Below are 16,041 nucleotides of genomic sequence, written 5' to 3'. Positions count from 1 at the left end.
CTACTGATAAGTAGAAATTCTACATGGGCTGCAAAAAAATCAATCTCAGGATTATATGTGATGTCATGTATGTACTCTGACAATATATCAGAACATTGAACTTTGAGTTAGCACTAAAGTAAGGCTTTCCCAATGCACTGGTGTGAAAAGTTTTATCGCCCAAATAGAGTCCTAAAAGAAGCAGGGTGAGGAGATGTAGTTGCGTGAATGGTAGGCTTCTACTAGGTATTGGTCTCTTTGAGATAGAGATAGGGAAATCAAGAAAGTGGAATGAAAAAGTCAGAGAATGTGATGTGACAGAGTATATAGAGGCACTTGGGAGATAAATTGGGAAAGGTTTGTTAGAAAAGGTCACACACAAACCCTTTCAAACAGAATTTTTGCAGGAGTTTTGCAGAGTGCTCACAGACTCATGATGGACTGTTATTTTGCAAAAGCCAATGAAGTAACAACATACAGTGGCAGTTTGTCTGGAAAACAGTTTGATGTCTGGAAGAGCATGTAATCTTTGCAGGTAGAAGCAGAACAGCTTTGCTCTCAGAGTGGGAGGGAGTGAGAGAGAGGAGAGACACAGATTTTGGTTCCAAAGGGACAAGCTGACAAGCTTTCGAAGACGGCCTGGTCAAAGGGGAGGACTGGATGTCCGGTGTTCCCCTTGGAATTGGAGAAACAGGAAGGAACTCTGTGGTGACCTGAAAGAAAGAAGTTATCTGGAGAAACCTGAAAGGGGGCAAGTTTCGTCAGCAAGACACTGGAGTGGCTGTCCTGGAATGAGAAAACTCTCTATCTGAAAACTAACAAGAACCTTCCTGAGTGGTAATCATTTACCTGTTAAGCACCAAAGCCTGGTGAACTTTATTAACGCTAACTTCTGTGCACAGTACAATAATTACCTGCAACCAGTGAGATTGGACTGTGAACCAAACAACTTTTCTAAACTTTACACACACCTGCACTTAAAATTAGGAGGGGGTTAAGTAGGTTAAGTAAGTTGATAGTTATAAGTTAAAGTGTGATTCTATTTTCATGTTCAAAGACAATTAAAAGCAACTTTTGTATAAGTAACCCTTTGTACTGGTGTATATCTATTGCTGTTGGGTTTGGGGACCTTTGGACTTGTAACAGTGAGAAAATGAGAATTGGATGGGTATTGATGTTCTGTGCAAGAACAAAAGGCAGCCACAACATTTAATGTTCTGGAAAAAAAGAGGTGAGGCAGATATTGTTCCATTTATTTCACATGGAGACAGGCATAGTTCCCATGTAAGCTCCAATAGTTGTCCTTTGACTTGGAGGAATTCAGTGAATTTTTGTTCAACCAAAGAACGAATTGAGCCAAGTGAATGAATGTAGTGGAGAGAAACTGGTTGGTCCTCTGTTCAGAGAAGAAGTGAAGGGAACATGGACCATTCTGATGTAGAGATGTAGGAGAAGATCAATGGTGAAATCAAGCCATCAAAATGGCAGGTGTTGTTAGAGATCTCATGGAAAGAGTCTGCATGAGGGATGAAAGGATAGTAGGTAGGAAGATTGAAGTTCATTTGGACATGAATGAGCTGAAGAAATGGGTCTTCCATCATTGTCCATTGATCTGGGGTGGAGCTAGAAGAAGTAAAGCTCTGGGATCATGAGGCTGGAGGCTGTGGAGGGAAGATCTCCTGAGGAGACCAGGCAAGTACAACAATGGTCTGATGTTCATGCTGCATTCGTGATCTATTCTGAAGTAAAAGGGGGATTCTGTGAACTGATGTTCAGCCTCTGAAGAGTTGAGATCAGCTTTCCAAACTACAATAATATTCCTTGTCAACAAATTTCACAGCCATATTGAGATTGATCCTCAGTGAGCAGAGTGTTACAAATTCAGCAGGGGGAAAGTCAAATTGAGTGCCTACTCAATTAAGTCAGTCAATGTCGTATTAGCAGTTAGAGAGGAATAGATCTGGAGAGTTCATAAGCCAGAGGGAGGGGTCCATGTGGATCAGAAGACATGAGAAAGATTCCACAGTCTGAGGTGAATATCTTCAGCCAGCGCATTGAGCAAGTAAGTGAAGGTAATGAAAGAAGAACTTAGTTTAATTTTGGATGCAGAATTCATTGAATTGGGATTTGGGAAAAAAAACCTGAGAAGTATGATGATCTGTTTGTGATAATTCCATGATGATCTGTTTGTGATAATTCCATCTCTGTTTCCTGCTAATTAACCACACTTCACTCCATGTGAATATGTATTACTATGAGCCATAACATCGTACAATAGCTTCTTATTTTTATGCCTTATCAAACCATGCCTCCTCTTTAATGACTAACTCACAATTCAATGGAGAAACAACCTTATTAGTTTACCCTCCTGAGCTTTCTGCCTCATGAATTTGTGTCACCTATCCTTACAAGTACCAAGGATATTTGTTTCAGCTGCTGATGCAGCTCTGCATTTTAATCTCTCTCTCTCTCTTTCTCTCTCTCTCTCTCTCTCTCTCTCTCTCTCTCATTATATTGGCGTAGCAGTTAGCTCAACGCCTTTACAGCACCAGTGTCTATGTGAGTTTTTCCCGGGGGCTCCAGTTTCATGCCACCATTCAATATACCAGGAGTGTAGGATAATTAGGTGTCATTTTGCCTGCATGGACTCGTGGAACGAAATGCCCTGTGCATGTCTAAATATTTTTTTACATTTAAAAAATTAATTTTCCTCAGCTCCCTGGGAAACAACTTTTCCATCCAAACAATGAGTTGCTGTAGGAGTTCTGGGTCAGTAAGCAAGTATTAGATAGAAATGGAAGTCAACCTATTGGGTCAGGATCCTAGATGGAGACTAATGTGGGAAGGGGAGATAGCAACAATATCCCTCCAACACATCATTGTTTGCTCAAGGGTCTGGCATCAACAATATTTGTCTTTCCTTTCTTCAACGTTTTCTCCATGTCTACTCTTTCCACACCCTCAGACTCTTTGCCTTTTTGGAGAAGGTACCTAAGCACTTTCTGAATAGATATGTCTGTGTATATCAAAGTCGAGTCTATTGATTTCTGTGTATGTATCTGTCTTTATTACCAGGCAAGGTACTGGCTTTAATGAACTGAGAACTTTTGACTTAATCAACCTTTACTTGGGCAATGCATCAACTATTTTTTTTTGAAAATTGATCTTTGCAATATTTTATTGTGTTCCACTTTGGAGTAACTTTTAATCTTTAAAACAATTGGTAATATTTCCTCTTCTGGTGTCATCATCTGATTGTGATACCACTTCCTCTATTCCTATGTCTAAACATGATAGAGGTCTCAATATGGTTTAGGTTTGTGATAATTATTCACTAACACCTTCCAATCACCCCTGAAAACTGCCCTTAGTTCTTCTTTTCAGTTTTCTCCAGTTTAACCATTTTTAACCCATTGTCTCCTTATTCTCCAGAGTGATGTCTTGTTTAACTGAAGATCTTACATTCTGTATTCCTTATTACTCCTAGAGGGACAATGTAAAGTTTAGCAAGCAGTATAACCTGATGTTTGATCCAATGACAATTGTCTTAAAGTCAGTGAAAATATTTCAATGGCTTGTCACAGAAACATTTAACATTTAAGGTATTGTTAGATATTTTATATGATGTCATCATACACGAAGAGGCCACTTGTCCCTTCAGACCGATGTTGATTCTCAGAGAACACTGAATAATTTCATTCCCCCATTTAACCTCCTCTAACATGATATTCTACATGCCTTCCCTCTGCCAAAACTCACCTAAGAGCAATTTAATAACCTACCAGCACTTTTTAGAGATATGGGAGGACATTGGAATGCCCAAGGAAATTTATGTAATCATGCAAACTCCATATAGTCAGCATTAGGATTAAACTTGGGTCATTGGAGCTCTGAGGAAATAGTGCTATGGAGTAAATATGCAGGTGCAGAAAGAAGCTAAATGGTGGTGTTGCCTTCCCCGTGGTGGAGCACAGTTGAATGGCCTACTCTAGCTCGTACATGAACCAGAGGCTGGGATCGAACCTAGATAGCTGGAACGATGAAGCAGTAGGACTAATCCAGTGGTTCTCAACCTTTTTATTTCCACTCACATCCCACTTTATGCCATCAGTGCTCTGTGATTAGTAAAGGAGGGATGTGAGTGGGAAGGGAAGGTTGAGAATCACTGCTCTAGACCCAATTGTTATTGAAATATTTTGCTTGAAAAAAATTGTCATTGGCCCATTTCCTTTGGAGTTATGAAACCGTGCACAAAACGAGTCAACTAGGTACAATTAAAACAGTAGTTTTCAAACTTTTTCTTTCAACTCACATACCACCTTAAGCAATCCCTTTGTAATCATAGGGCACTGATGGCATAGGGAATGCTTAAAGTGGGATGTGAGTGCCTCCCAAAGAATTGTAAGCATAGTTGACTTCTCATTTCTGGGTTCGATTAGTGAATTGTTTGTGAAAAGGAGCTTTTGAACCAAATTGTACTTCTGAGTTACAAGTGATATGACACGTGCAAGATCATTATTAGTATTTCTAATGGTTAGAAGAGGGAGTTAGATGTTGGTATTACCAAATGCTGGCACGTGCATGAATACTGTAAAACAAAATTGTGTGTTTAATCCTTTCCAGCAAAATCATTCATCGCTCTCTATGCTTTTTTTTTCTAGGCCATGGCCATTTCAGATGGAGGTTAGTATTCTGGTGTGGAGACCAGGAATGGACACCGTTTGTGGTAGGATTGAGAAACTTGAATGTCAGGGTATTTGGGGTTAAAGAATATTGTTGGCAACAGGTACAAATGCCCAGGCTTAGACAACACATAATGAAGTGAACAAACTTCTGAGGTACTACCACTGGGCTGGATCTGTCAGAAGGGTCACTACTCCCAGACTGGCCCCTGTCTCCTTCAGAGAGGAGAAGTTGTCAAAATGTATACTGAGAGAGGAGAACCTAGCTACTATTTTCCTTTTCCAAGCTTAGCCACTGAGCCAGAGCGTGACAGCCCTCTCACTCCTTCAGCTAGCTCCAGCTAATGTAGTAAAGTCAGTTCTCTGGCAGCAGGAGACCTTCTCTGCATTGCCAAATTAACTCTGCCATTCTGGATACACCCACCCATATGATCTGTTGCTTTCAGCCCTTAAAAAGCCATTTGGCCTAATCATGTATAACATTGTTTTGTGAATGACTTCTAGATTCCTTTGAACCTTTTTGATGAAATATACTGCCTAGCTTTGTTCACCTCACTTTTATTATTGTCTTGATCATCATTCCTATATCATAAAAGTCTGAAAGTAGAGATTAGGGTTTGAACTAAATCCATATTGCTTAGTTATACAGCTTTAACATGTTACCTTTTATGTGCTCTCTTTCTGTAATCAATTATCTGGATGCATTGGGATATCCCCTATACTGGGGATATTCCTATTGGGGATATTCCTTTGATCCTACCCATCCATGTCTTTCCAGTTTAACTTATTTTCCCCACTTCTCACTTCCAATGAGGAGTCTTCAACCTGAAAGTTTTGCTTTGTAACTTTCTGCACAGATGCTGCCCTAATTGGCTGAGTGTTTCCAGGATTCTTAGCTTCGTATTTCAGATTTAATGTCATCAGCAATTTGTTGATGCTCAATATTTCTTAGCACTGCACTAGCCCAGAGAGAGAAGCCAGCTTCCTCTTGAATGTCAGGTTAGGTGTTCTGATTTAAGGAAATCTAAGATGGATGCAGCTACGTATCTCTTTGTTCCACCTGTTGAGACCTGAGTAAATAATCTAGCCAGACATTACAGTGCATTCTCAGCAATAGTGATTGCTGTTGCAAAGTCTTTGGGCGCAGAGCAATAGTACTGCCCATTGCGCCCCAGCCAACATTTGGTGGCGGATTATTGTTCTTACGACCAGGGCCATTACTTATGGTTACCGCAAAACAATCTGAAAGGTCAGGCTTAAGAAAATAGGCAGACTGGTCCATCCTTAGCGAATGAGTGAATTGGAAAGTAAGGAAGAAAGAGCACAACAAGGAGAGAAATAACGTTCAAGGGAAGAAGAGGCTTGGTTAGAAAAATGAACAGGAATTATGGAGCTGAAGTGACGGGGCACTTCAGAATCATCACCTTGTCTTAAACAGAGAAGAGGAAAGAGGCCAGATGTTGATGATACAGAACATTAATTTCTGAGAGGAGCCAGTTCAGGAAGAAAAGATCTAAGCAGTAAGTAGTTTACAACCTTGAACATATCTCCAGAAGGACACTCCAGAAATCACCTGTTTGTTTATATGAAGGTTCAAAGGGTAATAATACATGAAAAATTTAATATACTGATATACTTTAACCTTTGTCTGCCATAAGGCAAAGTGTCACCATGAGCATTGTCCAGTGCCCCTAACAATAGGAGAAAGGGAAGCAAGAGAGAGTCCCTTCCGAGACACTGAGAGTACGTGGATTCGCCTCCAGTGCTCACCAGACTCTGCAGCTGCACAGAAATGACTGGAAACCCAAGCTCCAGGTTCAAACATCCATTACAACCAGGAAGCCTTCAGCACCCATGCCCTTCAGGGGCCCTTCTTTCCCTCACCACCCTCTTGAGTCCCGGTTCCAATACCTAGGTCCCATGAGCCAGTCTCCAACAGCCCACAGCCTGTGTGGGGCCTTTGACTACAAGTCGCCAAAAGCCTGCAGCCTCTATCGGTTGTTCAGCTGCTGAGCCCCTCGTCAGTCAGCTGCTGTAGTCGCCGTCCCACAGGGTCGTTTCCTCTGCCTTTCCTTCTTAATGGAGAGGGTGGGGGGAGGGGGTTCTCACTGTTTCTGGTGCCCTACCCTGCTACTCCACCAGTCTCCGACCACTCTTAGTATGCCGCCCAGCACTGGCAGCACCATTTTGGTCACAGACCCTTGGTTTTATGATATATTTTTTAAAATCACCATCGGCTCCTTTAACAGCCTGTGCAGAAATGTTGGCTTCGGGACTGGGCAATAGGATCCTGTGGAACAACATTGTGTGTCCATTCCCTACTCTCCCGGATGTACATCAGCAGCAGTGCTGCTGTCACAGTAGCTCTGGCAGCACCCCGAATGTTTTTTTAACATACAGGTTAGGAGTAGGCGTAAGGCCACCCTGCTTGATTAAACACCTTCTATCATTTAACATGAGCTGATTGTACCTCTGCTCTATGTTCTATTCAATACTGCTTGACTCACTGAGCTCCTTCAGCTGAATGTGCTTTGTTCCTGACTCAGGCATCTGTAGTCTCTCGTGTGTTTTTAACTTCTCCTCCTCCTTGATTATCAAGTGCCTCAAAAATATTCACTCTGCTTCTGCTGTGCTTTGAAGCAGACTGGTCTAAAGACTCACAAGTGTGAGTGAGAAGAAAAGATTTCAGATTTATTGTCAATGAACAGGCATGACATCAGATACAACCCTGAGATTCTTTTTTCAACACTTCTCTCTTAAGTGGTGATTGTAATTTTGAACAATGGCACTACCAGTAACCACAGAGACTGGGCTGAGGGAACGATAGGCTTTAATATACAGAAGAAACTTGCTGGCCCAGATCCAGGTATAGGAAGGGAGGGAAGGGAGAGGTGGCTCGACCTTTATAGCCCAGGTCCACGGGGGAGGAGTCATAGGGTATGAATCATCAGTGGGCGGGCCATCCCCATATATACAGTAGTCAACAATAACTATATACAATGGAGGAAACCTATCACCACTGGCCTCTTGTTCAGTTTCTCTCACAGGAGTGATATGCTTTATCAATGACTCCAAAGGCTGAGTGAGCAATGATAGGCTTTAATACACATTAGATTTCAGCTGGCCCGATTCCATGTGCTTGAATGAAAGGAAGGGGCAAGGGAGATTGACCTTTATGGCCAGGTCACAGGCGGAGGAGTTACAGGAGATCGAGCCCTCAGTTGACGAACCAGCCACTTATATACAGAACAGTATATACATACCACCACAAAGAGGAAACATCCCCTTTATGCAGCCTCACTTAGCAACCTTTAGAATATACTCCAATCAACTTTCATCTCTTTCTTCAGAACTCCAGTGCTCACAAGCTTAACCTGTTCAATCCGTCCTCATGTTTGAACCCATCTATTTCCAGAAGCCTATTCTTAGGCTTTCTGAACTGTCACCAAATCACTGACATCCTTCCTTAAATAAGGAGTCCACTGAGCAGGTGAGGTCTTTGTGGTGTGATCAATGACCACTCACAGACATGAAGCAAGAGTCAAAGGCTTTATTGATCAGAAGACCCGGACATGCTGCTGGCTCACGTCCAAGGCAGGTATGAGGGAGGAGATTAGGACTCTCGGCCTTTATCAGGGGGTCCCACGTGGAGGGGCTACAGGTACAAAAGGCGAGCCAGCCTGCCCAACCCAATGAGGAAATCCCTGGACATGCCCTGCAGTACCGTGTTCCATCACATTCTACCCAATGCCTTTGATATAGCTTGTTTGCAAAATCAACTAGATGTTCCTATGTGCACCAGGAGATGAGTGACACACAGGAAATGCAGACAAATGACCACCCTAGATATTTTACAAATCACATAGTGTTTAATGCAATTAAAAGATGAATACAGGAGTTTTGCCCACTGCCTCACCTCTGCCTTTGCTACAGATGTGCATTTAATTCAAACAATGTGCATCCATTGTTCTCACACTGTTATTAATGCCTTCCGCTTCTCTAGCCCTACAACTCGTTCAGACTTTAATAGCAGGTTTTGATTGTGATAGGCGAATAGTAATGAATGTTGATTTCACCTCATGGAAATTAATTGATTTTTTAAAAAATCCATTAATAGGAATGAAAATTAATCAATATGTGGACTCTAGTAAATGTGAGGAAGACTTGAGATTATATGAAATTGAAAATCCAAATGAATAAAAATCAAAATAAATAAATGTCTTAAATAATAGTTGTTTAGCTATAAATATATATGAAATTAAAAATTAAATTCTGCCAGGTCAACTCAGAGCTCATCACTTTCCTCAAATTGAGATGCTTTGTAAACCCTTTTCATTATCAGAATAATTTCTGCAGAAATTAACTTGGGAAATCCCTCCTCAATCTTGCTTTCATCTCAAATCTGCCCAAGCTGATGATCACCTGTCCAGATATCTTTTTATGTGGCTCGTATGCATAGTATAAGGCAGGGGTGGCCAAACCATGGCTCGCGAGCCACATGTGGCCCTTTGACATCTAATGTGCGGCTCGCGGGGAGGGTAGTTGTCACCAGCAGGGAGGGTGCCTGTCAGCGGGTCGCCAGTTGATTCCTAGGGGGATCGTTTGGTGTGTAGACTTGATTAGAAAAAAATTTTTTTGCAGAATTGTTCCCTTTGAAACAGGGCTTCTTCGCTATCTGCAGTGCATCAGCATTTTGCAAATGGATCATTTGGAAGACAAGGATTGGAAAATATTTTCCCAACAAAACTGTACCAGGGGTGGGCAACCTCCCACGTGACAGGGGGCTGTCAGGCAGCGGGGAGTTGGGTCGGCGGGCAGCAGGAAGGGGGGCTGTCAGGTGTAGGGAATTGGGTCGCCGGCTGATTGTCATCAGCCCGCCCCCTGCTAGGTACCTGAAAGCTGCTAGCCGGTTGCTGCTTTCAGGTTGCCTGGGGGGGGGGGGTGCTCGGAAGCAGAGAATATACCTCCCCGAAGTGGGTTGAGTAAGTACACCTCGGGGACGAGTTCTTCGCTTTCAGGTAGCCTCCCAACAGCTGCATTCAGGCATCTTAGGCGGCTTTACATTCGGGTATTATGGCCACCTGAAAGCGGTTAACGAAAGTGTTAGTGGGTGTGGCTTGCGATCGTGTGATTGCTACGGTTCTCAAACGTCTGAAGTTTATGTTAAGCAAGTTTGGCCACCCCTGGTATAAGGTATCTGTCCTTGAAATGCCAATTTAATGTCTGAAACTGAAGGGGGAGTGAGAAGGAGCCCAGAATGTTGGTTATGCATTGTTATTTTTGCTATATAAAGTATGCTGTTTGACCTGCCGAGTTTCTCCAGCTTTGTGTTTTATTTCAATCACTGCGTCTGCAGGCTTTTGTGTTTATCTACATTTGTTCTTTGAACCATTGGTTTCGAGATCTGCTGAGCATTTTCCAATTACCCTCCTAACAACAGATTTGCTCTCAGTCACAATCAGCCACGATGCCCAGCTGAGTCAAGTATATAATTGGCATTTGCAGCTGAGACTCGCACATGACGTGATCCCTGAGTTATTTAGTGGACAGAGAAGCATTACATGGATAATTAAAAGCAGAGTTCTTTCACTTAGAAATATAAAGTACAATAAAAACACCTTGGTATTGGCACCTAAGGGGATTGGTAGATGCCAAATAAGTGTATTTTCTGGTTGCTTGAGATCATGTTTTGTATGATTGGCGAACTAAGGGTGAGGCACGTCAATTTTAAACTTGCGGAATTTTTTTAACCTTGTTACGTACACAACAGCGATGATAAAAATGAGTCCAGATGGTGTTATATTGAATATAATATTTTTAATTATTAAACAAAATTGATATAACACCTAATCTAACTTATCTAAACTTAACTGAATTTTTATGCAATTATCTAAATTAAATTTTAACTGTGCACAAATATATTGGTGTATGTGGAACACCCCAAGCCACAACAGCTCAAGGGTCAATTCTCAGAAGACAGTTCAAAGTTCAGTTATAGAAATTCAGTGATGACTTGAAATTGATGCGACCCACAGGCTTTAAATGATTGAAACACACAGGCTTAGATGAAAGCGACATGCAGGCTTTAAGATAGGTGAGACACGTAGGCCTTAAGATGAAGTTAGCTGTTCCTAAACTGGGTGAAAGAGGATGGTGGGGTGATGGTGGTGGAGGGTGGGGGGGGTGGTGACAGTTTACTGATTATTCATGACACCCTTGTTGAGGTGCTTCAGAGAAACGTTATTTTAAGACAAGTGCCTTTTTCTGCAGTTAGAACCCTTTCCATGGGTAGAGTAGAGTAGAGTGCAGTATTTGTTCTTCAATTTTAAAACTTTTTCCGTAGGCCAATCGAAGTGGTCTCTCAATCCTCTATACTAACGGGAGGAATTCTGATAATTTGTTTAAAACCACACAATGAGGCCAAATGGGTTTCTCAATCCCACAATGGAGGTTGAAAAGCTTGTAACCTCTTCTGCTGCTTCCTTAAAATGGCCTCTTGAGAAGATGATGCAGTATCTTTTTAAGAAGATGGTCACATGGACTTTGCATCTGGATTCTGCCAGGCTTCTGAGTTGATTCTGCAAATGTATCCAGTAAAGGAACATGATGTTCAAGCTTGCTGCTAGTTTCACAGTCTCTTCAAATCTTGCAGACAGATTGTTAAATCTGTTCTCTTAAAGAGACAATCCCACTCAAATAATGGGAGAACGTCACAACCTACCAATATTTATTTTCTGCAGTTTTTTTTTTGCTGGTTGTTTGAGGCTCCCAGTTGCTTGCAGGGGTTTTATTTAACATTCTTGAAGCTAGGATAAAATACATTGTGGTGATAAGTGCATTGTAAGGTTCTATACTTGAGATTGTCTGGAACTTTGAGGTGCAGAGTATTATAGATAATGAGTCAGCTGGATCCCAGAAGGGGTGGAGGGATTACTCTTTAAAATCAGGGTATCTACATGTGCATTGGAGTTAGGATCCCATGGCTAAGTTGATTTTCAACCACAACACAGTATGAAAGCAAACGAATTAAATTAAATATTTGTTGTGCACAAAACAAATCTTGCAGATCTATGTTTGGAATGATAAACATACTTTCATTTCAAGTCAGAACCCAAAACATTTCCTTCCTTAACTAAAAATAATACGCAAAAGCCCATTTTATCCACTGATATAGTTTATTTTCAGTCCAAGCTAAATTCAAATTCTCAAGGCATTGGATTTAAGCTCAAATACTATCAAATTGCAAGCTTATTATCAGTCACACAGCAGCATCACAGTCGGACCTCATTGATGATGGTTTGATGAAATGGGGTCAGGAGATGGTATCTTTTTAAGGTGTGGTTTGAGTAAAGGTTTGAGAGGAAGTATGACAGTTTTGGTGGGTAGAAGATATTGGTGGGGCTACTTCTTAAATATAATCTCAAAAAATTGATTTGCATCTTGTGTCAAGGTCATTGGAATTAGCACCTAAATCAGGGTTTTCCAACACACGTTGTTGACTTGTAGCCGGTTTCCCTATAATGACAGCATATGAGTTACACGTACTAGTTCATTAGCAAATGCTTAATTAATCAATTCAATGCTTATAAATTATGTTTATATTTGCATATTTCATTCAGCATTCTAAAAATAATAAAGCACCCAGAACAAAGGAAAATGCACTTTTGCAAATATTCACATAATAGTCAATATTTAATATCCTGAGATGAAGGAAATCTTGATTTGTATATCAGAATCAAATTCTCATTCAGAAGAATGTGGTGGAACAGAGTACTGCAGGCATGACCCCATTGGACTGGGCAGGCTGCCTGCCCTCTGTACCTATTGTCCCTGTTGGGCACTACCAGTTGCCTCAATAATACAAAGACTGAGGGGAACGATAGGCTTTATTACACTAGAGATTGCTGGCCCAGTTTAAGGCTAGGAAAATGAGGAGAGGAAGAGGGGACTCGACCTTTATGGCCTGGGTCACATGGAGGAGTCTAGGAAAGGAAGTCATCAGTAGGGTGGGCCAGCTGGTACATACAACCAGATCGTTACATTCACCCCCTCTTTTAAAATATAAACCACAGATAACAAACATGAGAAAGGAAAAAAAACACAGTGGGGGTGGGGGGGGGGGAGAAGGCTCCTTCAGACTAGAGGTTTAGTTGCACAGACGACCTCCTCCTTCTACCAGACCACCAAGGGACCGTTGTGTCTGAATGCTGCTCCTCCAGAGGGGGGCTGCCCGGGAGAATCCAGGATGGGGGCCGCAGGGGACAGGATGATGGCGGGGGACTTCCGAGGGAGTGAGTGATGTTTCCACACTGGGGGGTAGGTTCCTGGAGGTCCGGCGGAGAGACAGGCGGCTCGGACTCTGGAAATGTGCTCCTGTGCAGTGCGATCAGGTCCACAGTCTGATCCGTGGCCCGCATGGCTGTTTCAAGGTCTCTGGCCCACGCCAGGTCTTGGATCGGTACAGTGTCCTCGTGGCCATCAAGGTACCTCACAAATGCGTATTGGGGTTTGCGTGAATGAGGTCCACTGCTTCCACCAGTGGGTCCATCTTATGGCCCCGACATGCTTCCGAAGCAGGATCGGCCCTAGGGTTGCCAATCATGGAGGGATGGATGAACTGTTCGACGATCTCCTACGGAAAGCGGGGTTGTGTTAGTGGCAGTGCATAACAACGACCAGATGGCGTGGAGAGCCTCGGGCAACACGTGCTGCCAGCAGAACACTGGCATGTTCTTTGACCTGAGGGCCAGGAGTACTGCTTCCATATGGTGGCATTCTCCCTTTCCACCGGCCATCACCCCAGGGGTTATAGCTGGTGGTCTAGCTGGTAGCTATACCTCTGGGTAGGAAGTATTGTCGCAGCTCCTCACTCATGAATGAGGACCCCCCAGTCGCTGTGAATATAGTCAGGGTACCCGAACAGGGTGAAGATGCTATGCAGTACCTTGATAACCGTCGACGAGATCATATCCAGGTAGGAAATAGCAAAGAGGAACCTGGAAAATTCGTCCACCACTATCAGGAAGTAGGCATTCCTATTGGAGGTTGGGAGGGAGCCCCTGAAATCAACACTGAGTCATTCGAAGGGGCATGTGGGCTTAATGAGGTGTGCCTTTTCTGGCTGGTCGAATTGGGGTGATAAACCCCAGTTGGACGTCCTCAACGGAGTACAGGAGGTTCTGAGTCTTAACAAAGTGGTACACTCTCATGCCTCCAGGATAGCAGAGATTATTATGTAGGGCCTGGAGACAGTCAAGATGCGCGCTGGCTCACGTCTCCCAGAATAAGACATCTGGGGGATCATTGAGTTTGTCCAGGTGGTACAAGATATCATAGTTATAGGTGGACAACTCGATCCTCCACCTAAGAATCTTGTCATTCTTGATTTTACCCCGCTGTTTTGTATTAAAGATGAAGGCCACTGCCCTCTGATCTGTCAGCAGGGTAAATCTTTTGCCGGCCAGGTAGTGTCGCCAATGGCGCACTGCCTCAATTATTGCCTGTGGCTCCTTCCCAACGGAGGAGTGCTGTATTTCAGGACCATGCAGGGTGCGGGAGAAAAACACTACCGACTTTCCTGCCTGGTTAAGTGTGGCGGCCAGTGTGAAGTCAGAGGCATCGCTCTCCATCTGGTAAGGCTGCAAGGGGATGGATTCATCCACTTATGCATCGTGGCCTTTGCGATGTCTCCTCAGATCTGGTGAAACGCAGCCTGGGCTTCTGCCGATAATGGGAAGGTTTTGGACTTAATCAGGGGGTGGGCTTTATTGGTATAATTGGGCACCCATTGGTGTGTAGTAGGAAAACAGCCCCAGGCACCTCTTCAGCACCTTTAGGGTGTTTGGAACAGGAAGCTCCATGAGTGGTCCGGGTCCAGGTCAATAACACTATGTGCCACGACGCATCCGAGAAGGGCCCGGCGATTTGTATTAAACACGTACTTGTCCTTGTGGTACGTCAAGTTGAGGGACTTAGCCATATGCAAGAACTTAATGACGTTAGCGTTGTGGTCCTGCAGGTCGTGGCCGCAGATGGTGACATTATCGAGATATGAGAATGTTGCCATCAGCTTGTGTTCATCCAATATCTGGTCCATAACCCTCTGAAAAGCAGAAACACCATTACTCAGACCAAAATGCCTCAAATCCCGTGTAGATTCAATCACTTGGACGGAGGGGGAATGATGGTAAGCTGACTTGAGGTCAATGGTCGAAAAATCTCTGTATTGCGCAACCTTATTGACCAAGTAGGCTATCTGGGGTAGTGGGTACGTGTCCAACTGGGTGAAGCGGTTGATGGTTTGACTATAGTCGATCACCATCTGGGTCTTGCCCGCCCCTCTGACCACAAGGACCTGTGCCTCCAGGGACTGGTGCTAGCGGCTATGATCCCCTCCGCCAGGAGTCACTGAACCTCATCCCGGATGTACTGCATATCCTCTGTGCTATAGCACCTACTCTTGGTGGCAATCAGTTTGCAGTCCAGGGTGAGGTTTGCAAAGAATGATGGAGGGACCACACACAGGGTGGTGAGACTGCAGGACGGTGCTAGAGACTGGTTGCCTGGTTGGGGAGTGGGGTCTGAGAGCTGGGGGTTGTGAACAGTAAGCGGCAGTTGGGGGCCCCCAAACACTATCGTCACACTCCTGAACTGACTCTGGAAGTCAAAGCCCAGGAGGATTGGCGCGTAGAGCTGGGGCATAATCAACAATACAAAGTCATTGTAACATCCCACCCCCCCCCCCCCCCACCCACTGTTAGAGACGCTACACAGTACCCCAGGATACAAGTTTGTTGGTCCTTTGCTACCATTGATACTGATCCAGTCATTAGCCTGATAGGAAGGGAGAGTCTACGGACTACGTCGAGATGGACAAAGCTTTCTGTACTGCCACTGTCAAAGAGGCAATTAGTCTTGCGCCCATTCACCTCGATCTGCATCATGGAGTTCGTGATCGGGTGGGGGCTGGCTTGATCCAGGGTGATTGATGTCAATACAGGCATCTCCTCATCGTTGTCGTCGGTGGGGAGGACTGCCCAAGTGGTAACCTCCATGATGCTGCCCCTGTCGGAGAAGAAGGAGGAAGTGGAGTCGTGGCGGGCAGAAATGATGTCATCGTAGGGGTAAGGTGTGACATAGAGGTTTGGAGTGGGTAAGATTGTGCCCCCCTTACCGCGCACACAGTCGGCACAGGAAGCTCCTCAGGCACACACACTGCACTGCTCCTGGACAGAATTCTGGACCTGCAGACTTTCTGGTAATGGCCCTTCTTCCTGCAGCCCGATCAGGTGGCTCCTTTCGCGGGACAGAGCCATCTCAAATGCTTAGCCTGCCCGCAGAAGTTGCAATGTGTTGATGCTGGTGTCACCGCAGCAGTGGT

General features: G+C 43.9%; 1 protein-coding gene across 7 annotated transcripts in view; it reads left to right on the top strand.

Moving 5' to 3' along the window:
• Positions 1 to 16,041, top strand: part of LOC138743612 (regulator of G-protein signaling 14-like) — a 105,949-nt gene that overhangs the window by 21,845 nt on the left and 68,063 nt on the right. For 6 of the 7 annotated variants that reach the window (XM_069899133.1, XM_069899131.1, XM_069899126.1 and 3 more), the window contains exon 2: positions 4,641 to 4,662. In XM_069899133.1, coding sequence (XP_069755234.1) covers positions 4,641 to 4,662 — 22 coding nt within the window. Of the gene's footprint in view, positions 1 to 4,640; positions 4,706 to 16,041 lie in introns of all 7 variants that reach the window. The other variant, XM_069899129.1, reaches the window with a different exon arrangement.

This window comes from Narcine bancroftii, chromosome 9, assembly GCF_036971445.1.
Source record: "Narcine bancroftii isolate sNarBan1 chromosome 9, sNarBan1.hap1, whole genome shotgun sequence".
Taxonomy (NCBI): Eukaryota; Metazoa; Chordata; class Chondrichthyes; order Torpediniformes; family Narcinidae; genus Narcine; species Narcine bancroftii.
Note: the sequence above shows the minus strand (reverse complement) of the source record. Positions and strands in the feature narration are given on the sequence as shown.